We start from the raw sequence: 14,970 nt of genomic DNA, 5'->3' as shown, positions 1-14,970 counted from the left end.
TGGGATTTGAATATTGCCACAGGTTCCTAGGCTATACTGCTGTCCAAATCAGCACCCCACACTGCCCCCTACCGCAAGCGTAAGCCGAGGTCATTCCTCGGTGGCGTGGATGCTGCACTAAGTATTCTCTATGAGAAGAACTGATGGTGCCAACCCTCACTCCAAAACTCCTGGGGACTTCAGTGCCCAATCATGCACTACTCCCAAGTCACTGGTGGTTAGAGCCGAAGTTAGTACTAATTCCCCCAAAGTGGCAAATGTAATTTAGGAAAAAGCGGCACAAGAGAGAAAGATGCCATACACAGAGCTCGGGTGGAGAGGTTTTTTTATTGGGTGAAAGTGAATGGGAAAAGGGGGGATGAGAGAGGGGAGACCAGCCTCTGGGGACAGGAGTGACAGAAGAGCAAACACAGAGACAGAGAGGATGGGAGGCAGGCAGGGCCCTTTTAAAAGGGACTATAGTGAATGTGCACGGGCAGCGTTCTTATTGGCTACAGCTGAGGACACAGACTCCAAGGGCAGGCCAGTGCAGATGCCTGAATACTAACAGCAAAGGCTGTATCTCTTTCCTAGAGAAGAGACTGATGGGCCTAATGGACCAGTCAGAAAGCCTACACCCAGAAGCCCCAGGGGAGGGGTGTGTGGAGGTGTGGGGGCAGGGGACGCACAGAACATCCCCAGCTCTCACTCAGCTTCTTAGGTCCTTTGGATCCTAGGTAAGGCAGGAGTGCAGACCTGGCATGCCCAGATTTAAGGGAAGCGGAGGAAAACAGGCAGAAAGTAGCAGAGGCCATAACTTCACTTTATTGTGTAACTCCTTACACAAAGCCATCCAAACAACAACAGAATAAGGCAAAGGCTGGAAATTTGTTCAGTGCACGTCTTGGGGCTGATCCACAAACCTTGCTTTCCCCCGACCCCTGCTCTGAAGGCTGAGTTCCTGTTCGTGCTGTTTCACATTCAGCACTACTAATCCTTCGTGCCCTCGCCAGAGGTATTGGAGGATTGGTGGTTTGTGTCCCGTCTTTTTTTTTTTCCTTTTGGGAAACAGGGTCTCACTATGCAGCCCTAGTTGGCCTGAAACTCGCTAGGCAGACCAGGCTAGCCTTGAACTCAGAGATCACCTGCCTCTGCCTCCAGAGTGCTGGGATCAGAGGTGTGCACCAGCATGCTTAGTCCTGGAATGCCTACCCCTCGCCCACCGTGACATAAGGTAGGAAAGCAGACTGAAGCGGTCCTCTCTGACAGGCGGGCGGGGGGCTCACAGGTGAACCGTACCAGCAGATGTCCTGCACCTTCTGTGCTGTGGGGACAGAACTCAAAGCGCTTCCACGGCTCTGACACTGCACACAGGGCTAGAGACCGATGGTATAGGAACGGCCCGTGGGGTTGTGAATAGAAGAACAGACCGGTGCTGTCACCGCCCACTCGTACCACACCTTCTTAGAATTGCTGCATCGCCAGAAACGCACACAGATGCTCTGCCCTTCGCGCACCGTGATGGGCTGCTGTAACAGGAAAGACAGGGAGGGTTAGGAGACCTGATGAACTATGCTTGGTAATAAAAATATGTTAGGATAGGCAGAGATTAGATGAGAAATGTGGGGTACAAACCTATAACCCCAACACTCAAGAGGCTGAGGCAGGAGGATCAGGAATTCAAAGCCAACTTGGGCTACAATTTCAAACCCTATCTCAAAACCAAACAACAAAAGATAAACACAGCAAGATATTTTGACCTTCACAACTTACCTGCTGTGTTAAAATATGGAACACTTAGCGACAAAGGGTAGTGGTGCCTATGAGCATGGACAGGACAACACGAAAACACCTAAGAGGAAGCCGACCTACTCCAGGAGGCCTGGAAAACCATCTAACAGTAGGAATGTTCCCGGAAACCTAGCTCAGTTAGCAGAGAGGCAAGATGAGCAAAGACCCTCACAGGCAAAGCAGAGAGGAATAAACACTAGAGGCGACAGCTGGGAGACAGGAAAATCCACCAAACTAACTCCTACAACATCATTCCAGATTTTCACCTGAGGGCAGCAGGAAGGCACTGAAGGGGTTAAATAGTGAGACGAATGCAAATTACAGTTTAAAAAGTGATTCCTGTTCCAGGTAAAGACTGGGCAGGAGCCAGGCGGTGGTGGCGCACGCCTTTAATCCTAGCACTCGGGAGGCAGAGGCAGGCAGATCTCTGAGTTCGAGGCCAGCCTGGTCTACAAGAGCTAGTTCCAGGACAGGCTCTAGAAACTACAGAGAAACCCTGTCTCGAAAAACCAAAAAAAAAAAAAAAAAAAAAATTAAAAAAAAGACTGGGCAGGAGTGGTCAGAGATGCCGGGACTCCAGGTAAGTCACTTAGGTAACCCCAACCAAGATGTACCAACTTCTCAGAGCAAGTGACAGAGCAGAGCATGGGTTACAGCCAACTAGCTGAGGGGCAGGCGTTCTCCCTTAGCCTACAGCCTGAGAGGTGATGCCTACCTTAATGGGGAAGAGGATGGGGAACCATGAGAACATCCCGGGAGAGTGGGTCTCTGGACGGATACCTGTGGAGACGAAACAAAGGAAACCTTGAGGCTCCACTTTCCCGCCCACCTATGATCGTCTGTGATCATGAAAGGAAGAATCAAAGATCTCCACTCCCTGACTCTGGGCCCCACTAAATTAGTGTGCTGGACCAGGAAGGAGTATTCTGGAGCAGCCTCAAGAACATAAGACTGAACATGAGCCACCCATGCCGTGATGCCCTCTAATGCTGTCCCATTCACTCACTCAGACTGATGTCCCGATAAAGCACAGTCTCAAAGTAGCCTGCAAAGCCATGTAGCACCGTATTCACTTCCACGGGAAACTCCAGGGTACAGTAGCGGTTGTTGTCAATCATAGGGTCTGATAGGAAAGATGTGGGAGGATGACAAGGGACCAGAAACCCTAGACGACTTGGTGAACGTAGAGTAAGATCTAGCCCCAGAGGACTAGATGCGCAGACTTGGATAACAAGGGAGGAAGCAGGAGAGCTTACACCCTTCCCAGTCAGGATGGCCACGTGAGAACCTACCTCGGTTGGGATGGCTGAAGGTGAAACAGGGCTGTGGTGCAGACAGCTGGTGGAAGTTGTGCAGCCGAACCACGTAAGGCATCTCAAACTGTGCCTGCACAGAGCAAGAACCACGTAAGGCATCTCAAACTGCCTGCACAGAGCAAGAACCACGTAAGGCATCTCAAACTGTGCCTGCACAGAGGAAGAGAGCAAGAACCAGAGGACACCGACAGGAGGTACCAACTTCCCCAGAGGGAACTCAAACCCCAGAATCAAAGAAACAGACAAAATCACTGCTTCTCTTCAACCACCTCCTTCACTCCCAATTTCTTTCACTTCTTCATCTGCTCCACAGAAGAAAATAGAGAAGACTAAAGAATATTCCCACCTTCCAGAAAAGCAGCTCTTTACCTCAGGGTCACGGTCCTTTTCCCGACAGGCTCGGACCTCATTGTACAACTTAGAGGAAGAAATGGGAGCCAGGAAGGAGGTGTATTCTCCAGGGATGCTCACACCATCATCTGCAGAGCAATAGGGTCAAATCAGTTTCCAAATGGAGGGAAATAGCACGTTTGCACTGACTGAAAGCTCCAACAATAAAACAAGCCAAGTCAAGGCCACTATGGGCATGGCAGGAAGACAGGCTGATGTGCCATAGGGATTCCACTCTTATTATTATTCCACTAATTTAGAGCCACAGAGTAAACACAAAGAAATGTGCCAGAGTCATGCACTACTTAGTAACAACAAATTCTGTGGTGACTGCTAAATTACTATGGAAAAACAACGGTCCTTACACAAACTAAGGTGACTATGTCCCTGATGACATAATCCTATGGGACCACATTATGTACATAGCCCACCGCTGACGGGTATCTGTAATCTGATGGTATTGAAATTTTGTGGGGATCATAACACCCCATGAAAGTTCCCAATGAACATTAAGCTCAAATACCACCCTATGGTAGAGGTTGTACCCTGAGCCTCATTTTAGGTAAATGCTCTAAGGCTAGATCCTACTCCCTGGCCCTCCAAGTGCATATACATTATGATAACTCCAGGAGGCCACAGACCTCAGGTAAAGAATCTCTAGTTCCCCCCACTTTTAGCTCTCTGAAGCTTTGATAGTGGATATCATTTTGAGGCCATATGATCTGATCCGATTCCCCAGGCTGCTTCCCAGACTAACCAACTGCCTCCCACCCAGCCTGGACAAACCTTTCAGGAAGTGCTGTGCTCCATCTAGACACTCGGGGGACAGCTCATTGTCGGCAAAGGAGCCCAGAAGCTCGCTGACAATGATGTCTGCTTTCTCTGGAGCCACCCATTCCCGCATGTCTGATGAGACAACCGTCACCTGGCTCCCCCATTCTTCAAACTGCCAGTTCTCCAGCCTGAAACAGAGGTGATAAAGTAGGAAGCATTGGAGCTGGACACTGGGACCCAGGACAAGCCGCCCAGCATGCAGGCTGTTACTCACGTCACCACAGCATTGGGGTTCTTCTCCACAGCATACAGCCTTATCCGCCGGTCAGCCTGCTTGGCTGCCCGGAGAGATGCATTCACCAGAGGACCCCGGCCTGCACCGAGCACCATCAGTACCCTAAGGAAAGATAGAGTCAAGCAAACTGAGCAGATGGAGATACAGGCCCAGAGCTCCCCAGGAACTTAAGAAAAGCACTCACTGGACATTGGTCTCCTTTTCTTCTTCTGGTACTCGGTCTAGCAAACACTTATAGATAGCCTGAGGAGTGGGGGGACAGAAAAGCTCATAGCTATGACCCCTTCTTCACTGATCCTACCCTGTGCTCCACCACCCTGAAGCCAACACTATACCTGCTGATACTGAGAGTATTTGATGGGGTCCTTTTCAAATACTTCGTATGTCTGAGATTCCAGGTTATCCATCAGTGGCTGGTAAATGAGAAGAGAGAACAAGTTGGCCAGTTTTTGGCAAATGGCCAAAATATCAAAAAATCTCCCATTGCTTCCTGAATTTTAGTAGGATCCTGGATCACCTACTCTCAAGAGATAGCTCTTGCTATTATTATTATTATTTATTGTTATTATTATTATTATTATGGCTTTGTGAGATTTTTTTTTCAATTGAAAAGTATTTGTGTGTGGGTCTTTTGCCTGTATGTATGCCTGTACACTGCATGCAGGCAGTGCTTGAGGAAAGGGCACCCGAATCCAGGACTGGAGTCACAGCTGTGAGCCACCAGGGGAGTGCTGGGAATCAAACTAGGTCCTCCGGAAGAGAAGCCAGTACTCTTAACTGCTGAATAACCTCTCCTGTCCCTTTTCTCACCAAACCTACCTGAAGTGGGGACTGCAGGTAGTCTTCATAGCCTTTGGCAAAGAGTTCGTAAGCATTGGGTGGAGGACGATTTTGGCTTAAGTATTCCAAGTACTGGAGGTAGGAGCAGAATTCCTTCTCTGCGTGGTGGTTGGTGCCCGTGATGATGAACTGCACCTCCAACTGTGAGGAAGTCAGAGCGTTGGGCCCGGCTCACAAACCAGGACCCTTAGACATTATGGCTTACGACCAGAAGCCCTAACATAAAATAAGACCTACACCCCAGTTCTCCAGCGACATTCCCGGTGCCAAAAAATGTGGGGCTTTGATAAATCTATGAAGTCCTCATATGCCAAAAAAGCATCATCCTGACTCAAAGGGCCACAAGTGAGGGGGGTCCCTGCAGGGACATGGCAGGGAGGAAAACAATCCCCAAAAAGGTAAGAATGAAAATTCAGTTCAGCCTGACTTAGGCTGCATCAAACTTTGGGAGTCTGATACCAAGCGGTTCATTGCCAGTATATTTAAACACAGTAGAATTTGAGAAAACGTTTGCTGGGATAATATAATCCCTGGTGCACAAGGAGGCATAACTACATCAAAACTCAACTCAAAGTATCTGTCGTTTCTTCCAAGAAGATGGGTTCTAAAGATAGGCTACCTGTACTAGCTTAAGGGCCTAAGGAAGGATCTGGCCTGGTCTTGGTCATACATATAGTGCAGAGGTCATTTGGACTGTTAGCCACATCTAGATGGGAGCTTGGGGAAGTCCCTGGCTACACAGATAATGTAAGGGTCATTTAGACTACTAGTCACCGCTAGTCCTGGTTGTAGAAGTTTGATATGGTTTGGCCCAACATATAACACAGATCACCAAACTATTGATCACTTATATTCCAAGCTTTCTGGATGGAAGAACAGGTTTTATGTCCTTCCCTTTGAAAGGACAATCCTGCATGCTTAACACTCCTGGTTTCTCTGGTGATCTGTGAGTGCAATGAGCTTCACACTCCCTACACACAAGGACTTCACACCCCCTACACACAAGATCCTTTAACTTCTTACTTGTTTGCCTGTCTGTTTGAGACAAACAGGGCCTGGCTGGCCTAGAAGGCCAGACTGACTGAGAACGCAGAGATCTGCTTGCTTCTGCCTCCCAGTGCTGGGATGAACGGTGTGTGAGTCATCACACCCAGCCTCTTACTTTATTTAATACTTATGTAACACATTTCTTATGAAGTTTGGTTCCTTCTCCAGAAATCACAAAGCGAATAATCACCTGTCCCTTTTCCAGAGGGAAAAAAGTCAAGTACAAGTGAGTGAGTCAGGAGATACTCAAGGCTACCCACCTTGAGTAGCCGGAAGATCAGCCTCTGCTGCATCTTAGAAAGAACAGGAAATCCCTTCTTGTTGGTGAGGAAAATGCTGGTGGGGAGAATGGCTGCTTTGATGGGCTCTCCAAGCCAACGATCGATGACGTGATTAGACGGAAGGTCAGCCCCAATTTCAAGAGCTACACAAAGGAAGAAAAAGGCCTATCACCTGGGGTTTGGCAGGGAACCCTGTCTTACTGGGTACAAGTTTTTTTCCTTCTGTTGAAAACTGGTGGTTGAGCCCAAGAAAAGCAGCCAAAATGTCTACTACAAACAGAACTCACTTCTTTCTCCCTTTTTTTAGACAAGTTCTCACTGTGTAGTCTTAGATGGCCTCAAACTCATAGAGATCCACCTCCTCCGTTCAGGGATTAAAGGTGCATGAAAATAGGCCAGGCGGTGGTGGCGCACGCCTTTAATCCCAGCACTTGGGAGGCAGAGGCAGGAGGAGCTCTGTGAATTCGAAGCCAGCCTGGTCTACAAAAGCTAGTTCCAGGACAGCCAGGGCTACCCAGAGAACCCCCCCGCCAAAAAAAAGGTGCATGAAAATAGAATGATCAGTGCTGGTTCTGTTTTCAGAGCGGGTCTCAAGTAGCCCAGTATAACACTGAACTCTCATGAACTTCTGATCCTCCTGCCTCCACCTCCTGAGTGTTAGAACTGCAGGCACGTGCCTTTACATCTGGTTTTGTGTGTGCTATGAATCTTACTTAGGGCTTCATGTATAAATGCAAGCAAGTGCTCTACCAACTGACTCACACCCCCAATCTCACGAGACTGTTGATCTTTGTTTTTTTAGAGTTACTTTTATTTTTATTTATGTCACAAGCGTTATGTATGTACATATACTATGTGTGTGCAGGTACCATGGAGGCCAGAAGAGGGCATCAGATCCTCTGGAGTTAGGGTTAATATGCAGTTGTGAGCCATCCAGTGTGGGCGCTGGGATTTGAACTCTGGTCCTCAGAGACCAGAGCAGTAAGCACTCTTAACCACTGAACCATTGCTCCAATCCTGAGACTGTTGGCTTTTGGTTTGGGATTTTTTTTTGGTTTTTTTTGTTTCTTGTTTTTTTGAGACAAGGTTTCTCTATGTAACAGCCCTAGCTGTCCTGGAACTAGCTCTGTAAACCAGGCTGGCCTTGAACTCAAAGAGATCTACCTGCCTCTGCCTCCCATGCCCTGGGATGAAAAGCAGTGGGCCACCATACCCAGCCTGCTGATTCTTACTCCTAGGAGGTTACTCCTATCCCAGGGCCCTTGTGGACTTACCTACTGCAATTCTCTTGCTATAGTCACACAGAGTCCGGAAGTTATGCCACCTGCCCAGAATCAGAAACAGAAACACCGTCAAATGCATGTGACTCAGCTCAAGGAGCTCCTCCTCCAGTCCCCCGTACTCCTCCCCCCACCCCATGCAGGAAGAGGAGACGCACCACATCCACGTTTTCTCTTCTCCACTGTACTCCTCCGTATGTGAAGTTGGGACATTCTCAATGACATCATCTCTCAGGTCCTCTGGAGCCACCAAGGGCACCCTCATCCAGAACTGCATGCGAACAGGTACCATTAGTTAGAACACTGTTTTCAACTAATCGGGTCCAGAAAGTTTCCTCAAAAGACCTTGATCCAGATCACAATCTCTTCATATGCTTTTCTAAATTTAATTACATCTGTGTTTAATATTTTATACACGTCCCTATGCAGACGCCTAACTTATCTTTTATTCTAACTAGAAACAATCAAGTATTTTCTATGACTAGCTTTTGTTTTACAGTGTAAGACTCACCCAGAACCTCATGTATGTTAGGCAGGTCATCCACCACTGAGCTGCTCCTCTAGCCCCACAGATTCTGTTCTGAAACTCCCTACACCACTTTGAGGCTGGGGGGGTGGGGGGTGGAAGGTGGGCAGTACTGACATTTCCATTCAGCCAAACGCACTGGGGCACAACTAGCAAAGGTGCATCTCACAGCTGACTACCACAACACACACGAGAAACCATACCATGGAAGAGTGGTGGCCAGTATGGATATGGTTGGTCAGAACTCTGGCCAGGTTTGTGTTGTCCTCCTGCTTCAGGGGCAACAGGAAAGCTGGAAGACCCAAATATGCCCCAAAATTCAGCTCCTGTAGCATGGCCTGAAACACAGGGAATGAGAAAACCATTGAGAGCCAGGAACCAAATCCTTTTGAGGTAGGGAGAAGTTAAAACTGGATCCAACACTGCGGCCCAGGCTGTTCTGGAATTCACTATTCTAAGTCAGTTTGACCTTGAATTGGAGGCAATCTTCCTCACTCAGCCTCCACAGTCCTGGAACTAGTTCTGTAGACCAGGCTGACCTCAAACTCAGAAGAGATCCGCCTGCCTCTGCCTCCCAAATGCTAGGATTAAAAGCATGCACCACCACTGCTCAGTGATTTTTGTATTTTTGAGGGTCTGTCTACATAGTCCTGGCTATCCTAGAACTATGTAGATCAGGCAAGCCTTGAACTCAAACTTTTTTTTTGAATCAGAGCCTTACGCTCACTTTGGCAGCACATATACTAAAACTGGAATGAAACAAGATCTTAGAACGTAGCCCTGACTGGCCTGGAACTCTAAGTAGACCAAGCTGGCGTCCAACTCAGAGATCTGCCTGTCTCTGTTGAGTTACAGATGTGACCACCACAGCCAGCATTTAACTGTACTCTGATTCACCAGGTTCTGGGGAGTGGCAGTTACTCTAACCCAGTCTGATGACAGAACTAATTTCTTTCTTTTTTTCCTCCTTTTCTTTTCCTGGCTTGGAGCTCTCAATCCTCCTTCATTTTCTTCCCGATGTGGAACAGTCTTCCAAATGCTGAGATTACAGGCAGGTGCCACAATGCCTACCTCAGACCTAATCTTCAAAAGGACCCCAGAGAGAAATCAAATTGCCTTACCGCCTCCGAGTTCCTTCGGATCTTCTCCACTTTCGAGTCGGGATGGATCCATGGAGAAAGCTTTCCCACAATTAGCGTATTCCAGTCTGCACATCCCCACCCAAGAAAAAACAAAGACTCACTGAGGTCTGGCATTTTCTTGTTCAATGTCTAGTTCTCAGCAGGAAATAATGAGTAGAGGGGAAACCAAGTCTTTTCTCTCAGATAAAGAATGGGGAGTACAGCTTTTACTAAGTAAACATGAAGAAAACAAGAGTTACCTATATCACAGGACTAACCAATATAACCAAGTCAGAAAAGGAGGAAAAGAAGGCCTATAAAGCAGAAGTCATTGCTGCCTCTAATAATAATTAAGGGCACATTGGATTGTCCCTACCCCTTCCCGACAGCAGCAGGTCTGATCGCGTCTGGGGGCCAGGCCGGTTCTTAGCAGGCTCTTGAATGAACTCCCTCTTGAAACGCGGGTGGAAGATAGGCATGCAGAGGAAATCAAACCTACAACCGCGACAGATTCAGAATTATCATGTAAAGTGAGGACCCGGAGATCCAACCAACTGGATTTAAACTGTCTTGATTTTGCACAGTTCTATAAAGCCATCAATCTCCCCGCGGGCTACTGAGTTCAGCTCAGCCTGGGGCACACTTTCACTACATTGTACGTTCATTTCTTCCCAAAACACAGTCATGAGAAAGATGAATGAGAAAAGATGGACAACCAAGTCAAGTAGCTTTCTTTCTTCCCTAATAACACTGGCTTTCCAGGACTGTGGAATCCAGATTTGTTCCAGTACTGCCCATGCCTCCCCAGCCAGATGAACCTCTTCTCTCGCTCGCCCCTTTATACTTCCTTCTACTCTCAATCTCGGCCTCCAAGGCCCTAGATGGGCTGACTTGTGTCCCTTTTTTAATTTACCCAATAACTCCCTGACTTTTGAACTCGGTGACCACACGCCTCCCAGAGTTTCATCCTCTCGTTCTTGGCCGAAGTCTTCCCCACTCAAAGAGTAATGGTGTCTCAAGCCCTCATCCCCTGCGGGGGACTAGTCTGCCCTCCTTGGTCCCCCAATTTTGGATCCCGTATTCCTCTGGCGGAAGCCCAGCCCTCACCCCTGCTTGGCCACAGCACCCAGTGTATCAGCTATTTCGGGGACGCAATTCAGGTCCCTGCCGCTGGACACGCGGCTGCCACCGGCACCTCCGACTGCCATCGCCGCCATCTTTTCCCTCGCGCGGCCCACGCCGGGATTCCTTGATACTAAGGACCAATCACAAAGCTGAGAAGAGTCCCCGGGAGGCGGGACAAGTCGCCCTAACAACCAGAGCGTCTTCAAAGCTCCAGAGCGGAGGCGAAGGGACCCTGCGGCCGCTCCCGCCAATCCACAGGCCTCACGGTGACGTAGCTGTGGCTCCCCGGTTCTACCAATGACAACCTCGCACTGGTGACGTCCAGCAATCTCCCAGAATGCCCTGTCGGTCTGAAGCGCTCCGGAGAGACTACAGGTCCCATGCAACCCTGCAGCATAAGCCTGAAGGATCATCATTGGGCCAGGCCAGAATGTCTGCGGGCCAGTGGCGCAATGGATAACGCGTCTGACTACGGATCAGAAGATTCCAGGTTCGACTCCTGGCTGGCTCGTTGGGACTGGTACTCCTTTATTTGCATCCCTTGCAAATAGATTATTTGTTCCTAAACAACGAGTTTAGACGTATTTTTCTTTCCTTGTCTATCAACCACTTTATTTGCTTCATTCTGCTCACGCTGTCAATTTCAGGTCTTAACCTGCTTGGGTGTTGTAGCCAAAGCATGCTGGCGTTTCTACTCGTCTTTTCAAAGCCGCTTCTTGTATAATTAAGTGAATCTGAGCATGAAAATTTCAGTGAATGGACTATTAAGATGAGCTTTGTCTCATTACTATGCTACACTTACAAATAGACCATAGTAACTTAGCCACTAATTCCTGGTGATTCTGTCTCAAACTCAGATGTAAATAAACATCTTCGCGTGCGCACACCCCTCAGAGAAAAAGAATTCAATGGAGGTTACAATGCCCAAGAATCATGAAACTGTTCCGCATTTCCTCCTGTCCACAGCTGGAAAGGAAGGAAATGACAGAGGAAGGAAGGATCTAGGGAGGGAAATAAGAAACACATACCTGAAGGTAAGACGCCCACAAATGTTGAGGGCCCTCCAGGCCAGTCTGATGGAGGCATTTCCTCAGCTGAAGTTCCCTCTGCCTTGTGTCAGCTTGACAAAAACAAGCAAACAAAAAAAAAAAAAAACCACAAAAAACAAAAAACTAACCAGGACAAGGAGGCGTTGACAGAATTCAGGGACTCACTCAGTAGCAAGGAACCAAGGAGTAGGGGTGGAGGGGAGGGGGTGCAGGATAGGGATGACATCCACCGGTTTGTCCTTGCAGTGGGAGCATTCAGGGAGAATCAGATCTGGGGTTCGGGTGTGTAGAATTGGTCATCAGGAGGGTGCTGTGTAATAGAGAGGTGCATGAACAATCATCTGGACCAGACAATATTTGGAAGTTTCCAGACGAGAAAGCTTGACTAGTGAGATCATCGTGGATTCTGGGAGACAGTGCCCTTGGCAACACAGGAAGGATGCGGATTGGATGTGCTCTAAGGAGCCCTGGGTAATGGAAGTCTCACTCCCCCGCACCCCTAAGAAGGACAGTCAGGAACCAGAGAACCAAGAAAATGGACCATGAGAGGTGAGGATGTTTTTGTACAACTACAGTACCAGCTGCACACCATATGACCACCACACCACCACACCACACCATACCACACCACACCACCACCACACCACCACCACACCACACCACCACACCACCACAGCACACCATACCACACCACACCACACCACCACACCACCACAGCACACCATACCACACCACACCACACCACCACACCACACCATACCACACCACCACCCCACACCACACCACCACACCACCACATCACACCACCACACACCACACCACCACAACACACCACCACACCACACCACCACACCACACCACCACATCACACCATACCATACCACACCACACCACCACACCACACCACCACACCACACCACACCACCACACCACCACAGCACACCATACCACACCACACACCACCACAACCACACCACCACACCACACCACACCACCACACCACACCACACCACACCACCACACCACACCACACCACCACACCACCACAGCACACCACCACACCACACCACACCACCACACCACCACAGCACACCACATCACCACAGCACATGACACCACACCACCACACCACCACACCACACCACACCACCACAGCACACCACACCACCACAGCACACCACCACACCATACCACCACACCACACCACACCACCACACCACACCACATCATACCACACCACCACACCACAGCACACCACAGCACAGCACACCACACCACACCACACTCCCAGCACCACACCACCACACAGGCATATTGTAAGATACCTTTCTGTTGGAACTTCTCCAACATGGAAAGTTCTCATGATTAGACTGGGAAAGAAAATCAGAGATAGGAGACTCAGAGACTCCCTCCCTCCCTGTCTCTTCCCTCTTTCTTCTCTCCTACTCTATCCCTCCTTCCCTCCATTCCTCATTCCCTTCTTTCCCCGTTCTTGGGTTTTTGGAAAAGGGTTTTCCTCTGTAGCTGAGGCTGACTTGGAATTCACCGTGTAACCCAGGCTGGCCTCAAACTTCCAGCAAGCACCCTGCCTCATGCCGTTTCCATCCCATAATAACAGCGGTGAACTCTTTCAGCATGACTTCTATGCTGAGTGTCAGCATTGCCGGGAGGAGAGCCTGGTGTCTCCCACCGGGTGCAGCTGTATACTTACAGTCCCTGCTCTCTGGGAAACTGCGTCTGGAAGATCTCTTGAAACCAGCCCCCACACACACACTCACTCATACACACTCATTCATACACACATTCACACACACACTCACTCATACACACTCATTCACACACACACTCACTCATACACAGACTCTCACACACTCATACACACTCTCACACACACAAACACACTCACACACACTCATACACACACTCTCTCACATACTCATGCACAAACACTATCTCTCTCTCTCTCACACACACACACACTCACAAAGGTATGACCTCTTTTTTTCCCTTTCTACCTATGACGCTGTCCCCACTATACTTTCCGGAAGGATCTCACTCCGCGCGTCCCTGCCCACACCCCGAGTGCAGAGCTCCAGTTCCTCCCTATGGGGACCAGATCTGTAGAATTTATCTGCAATTCCTCGCTGCAGATCTTTCCCCAGTAGGTGGATGTCCCTGGGAAGTGAGGGCGCTGCCCACAGCCCAGGACACAAAGCAGCTGCTAAGGCTCCTTTCTCTGCCTCAGCTGCACCCAGCAAACTACATCCACAGAAGGCTTGGGAAGTGTTTGTTCTGGAGAAGCTAAGGTTCTAGTTGTGGACCATCTGTGTCGTTGCTGGGGTCTCACTCCTGATAGCAAGGTAGTGGTTGCTCCACTGACTTAAAAATCCACAGGTGAAGCCGGGCGGTGGTGGCGCACGCCTTTAGTCTCAGCACTCAGGAGGCAGAGGCAGGCGGATCTCTGTGAGTTCGAGGCCAGCCTGGTCTACAAGAGCTAGTTCCAGGTCAGGCTCCAAAGCTACAGGAAAAACCCTGTCTTGAAACCGCCCCACCCCCGAAAAAAATCCACAGGTGAGGGATGGAGGGATGGCTCAGCGGTGAAGAGCTCTTCTCTTCAAGAGGACCCAGATTCAATTCCCAGCACCCACATGGCAGCTCACAACTGTCTGTAATTTCAGTACCGGGGGAATCAGATACCTTCAGACCAATGAATATAGAATTAAGTTAATTATTTTTTATGAAATCCAAAAGAAGAGAAATGTGTAGACTACTGTTTTTTCACTAGTTAAAATGACTTTCAGGAGCATGGATGCTCATGGAGCTGAATTTTTCCCATCTGTGTTGTCTTTGTTCTTTATTAAAACTGACCTAATTCAGTAGGGCAGTAGTGGCGCACACCTTTAATCCCAGCACTCAGGAGGCAGAGGCAGGCAGATCTCTGTGAGTTTGAGGCCAGCTTGGTCTACAGAGGAAGTTTCAGAACAAATTCCATAGCTATGGAGAAGCCCTATCTTGAGAAACAAACAAACCAAAAACCCGACTTTGTTGCCTATTGGATATGATGCTGAGAGCTCCTGGGAACTCTGTTCCCAGCCCTGCTCTCCTACAACCTTTTCCTATGTCCCTGGGGGAGGGGAAGCAGAGCATGTGACTGCG

General features: G+C 48.9%; 1 protein-coding gene and 1 non-coding gene across 2 annotated transcripts; one reads left to right on the top strand and one right to left on the bottom strand.

Moving 5' to 3' along the window:
• Window positions 1-781: 781 nt before the first annotated feature.
• On the bottom strand, window positions 782-10,978 carry Prmt5 (protein arginine methyltransferase 5). Its single transcript, XM_038310010.1, has 17 exons — window positions 10,748-10,978; window positions 10,017-10,135; window positions 9,641-9,726; window positions 8,723-8,857; window positions 8,152-8,264; window positions 7,988-8,037; window positions 6,693-6,856; window positions 5,365-5,526; window positions 4,881-4,958; window positions 4,730-4,788; window positions 4,525-4,647; window positions 4,263-4,438; window positions 3,456-3,565; window positions 3,063-3,156; window positions 2,777-2,893; window positions 2,486-2,550; window positions 782-1,508 (listed from the first exon to the last, which is right to left on the bottom strand). The coding sequence occupies exons 1-17, from the start codon at window positions 10,855-10,857 to the stop codon at window positions 1,356-1,358; spliced, it is 1,914 nt and encodes a 637-aa protein (XP_038165938.1). The 5' UTR covers window positions 10,858-10,978; the 3' UTR covers window positions 782-1,355.
• Window positions 10,979-11,203: 225 nt separating this feature from the next.
• On the top strand, window positions 11,204-11,276 carry Trnar-acg. The gene has a single exon. It is a non-coding gene; the product is annotated as a tRNA-Arg (tRNA).
• Window positions 11,277-14,970: the final 3,694 nt, after the last annotated feature.

Source organism: Arvicola amphibius, chromosome 13, assembly GCF_903992535.2.
Source record: "Arvicola amphibius chromosome 13, mArvAmp1.2, whole genome shotgun sequence".
Lineage (NCBI taxonomy): Eukaryota > Metazoa > Chordata > Mammalia > Rodentia > Cricetidae > Arvicola > Arvicola amphibius.
The sequence above is the reverse complement of the archived record's forward strand: the minus strand, read 5'-3'. Positions and strand labels throughout refer to the sequence as shown.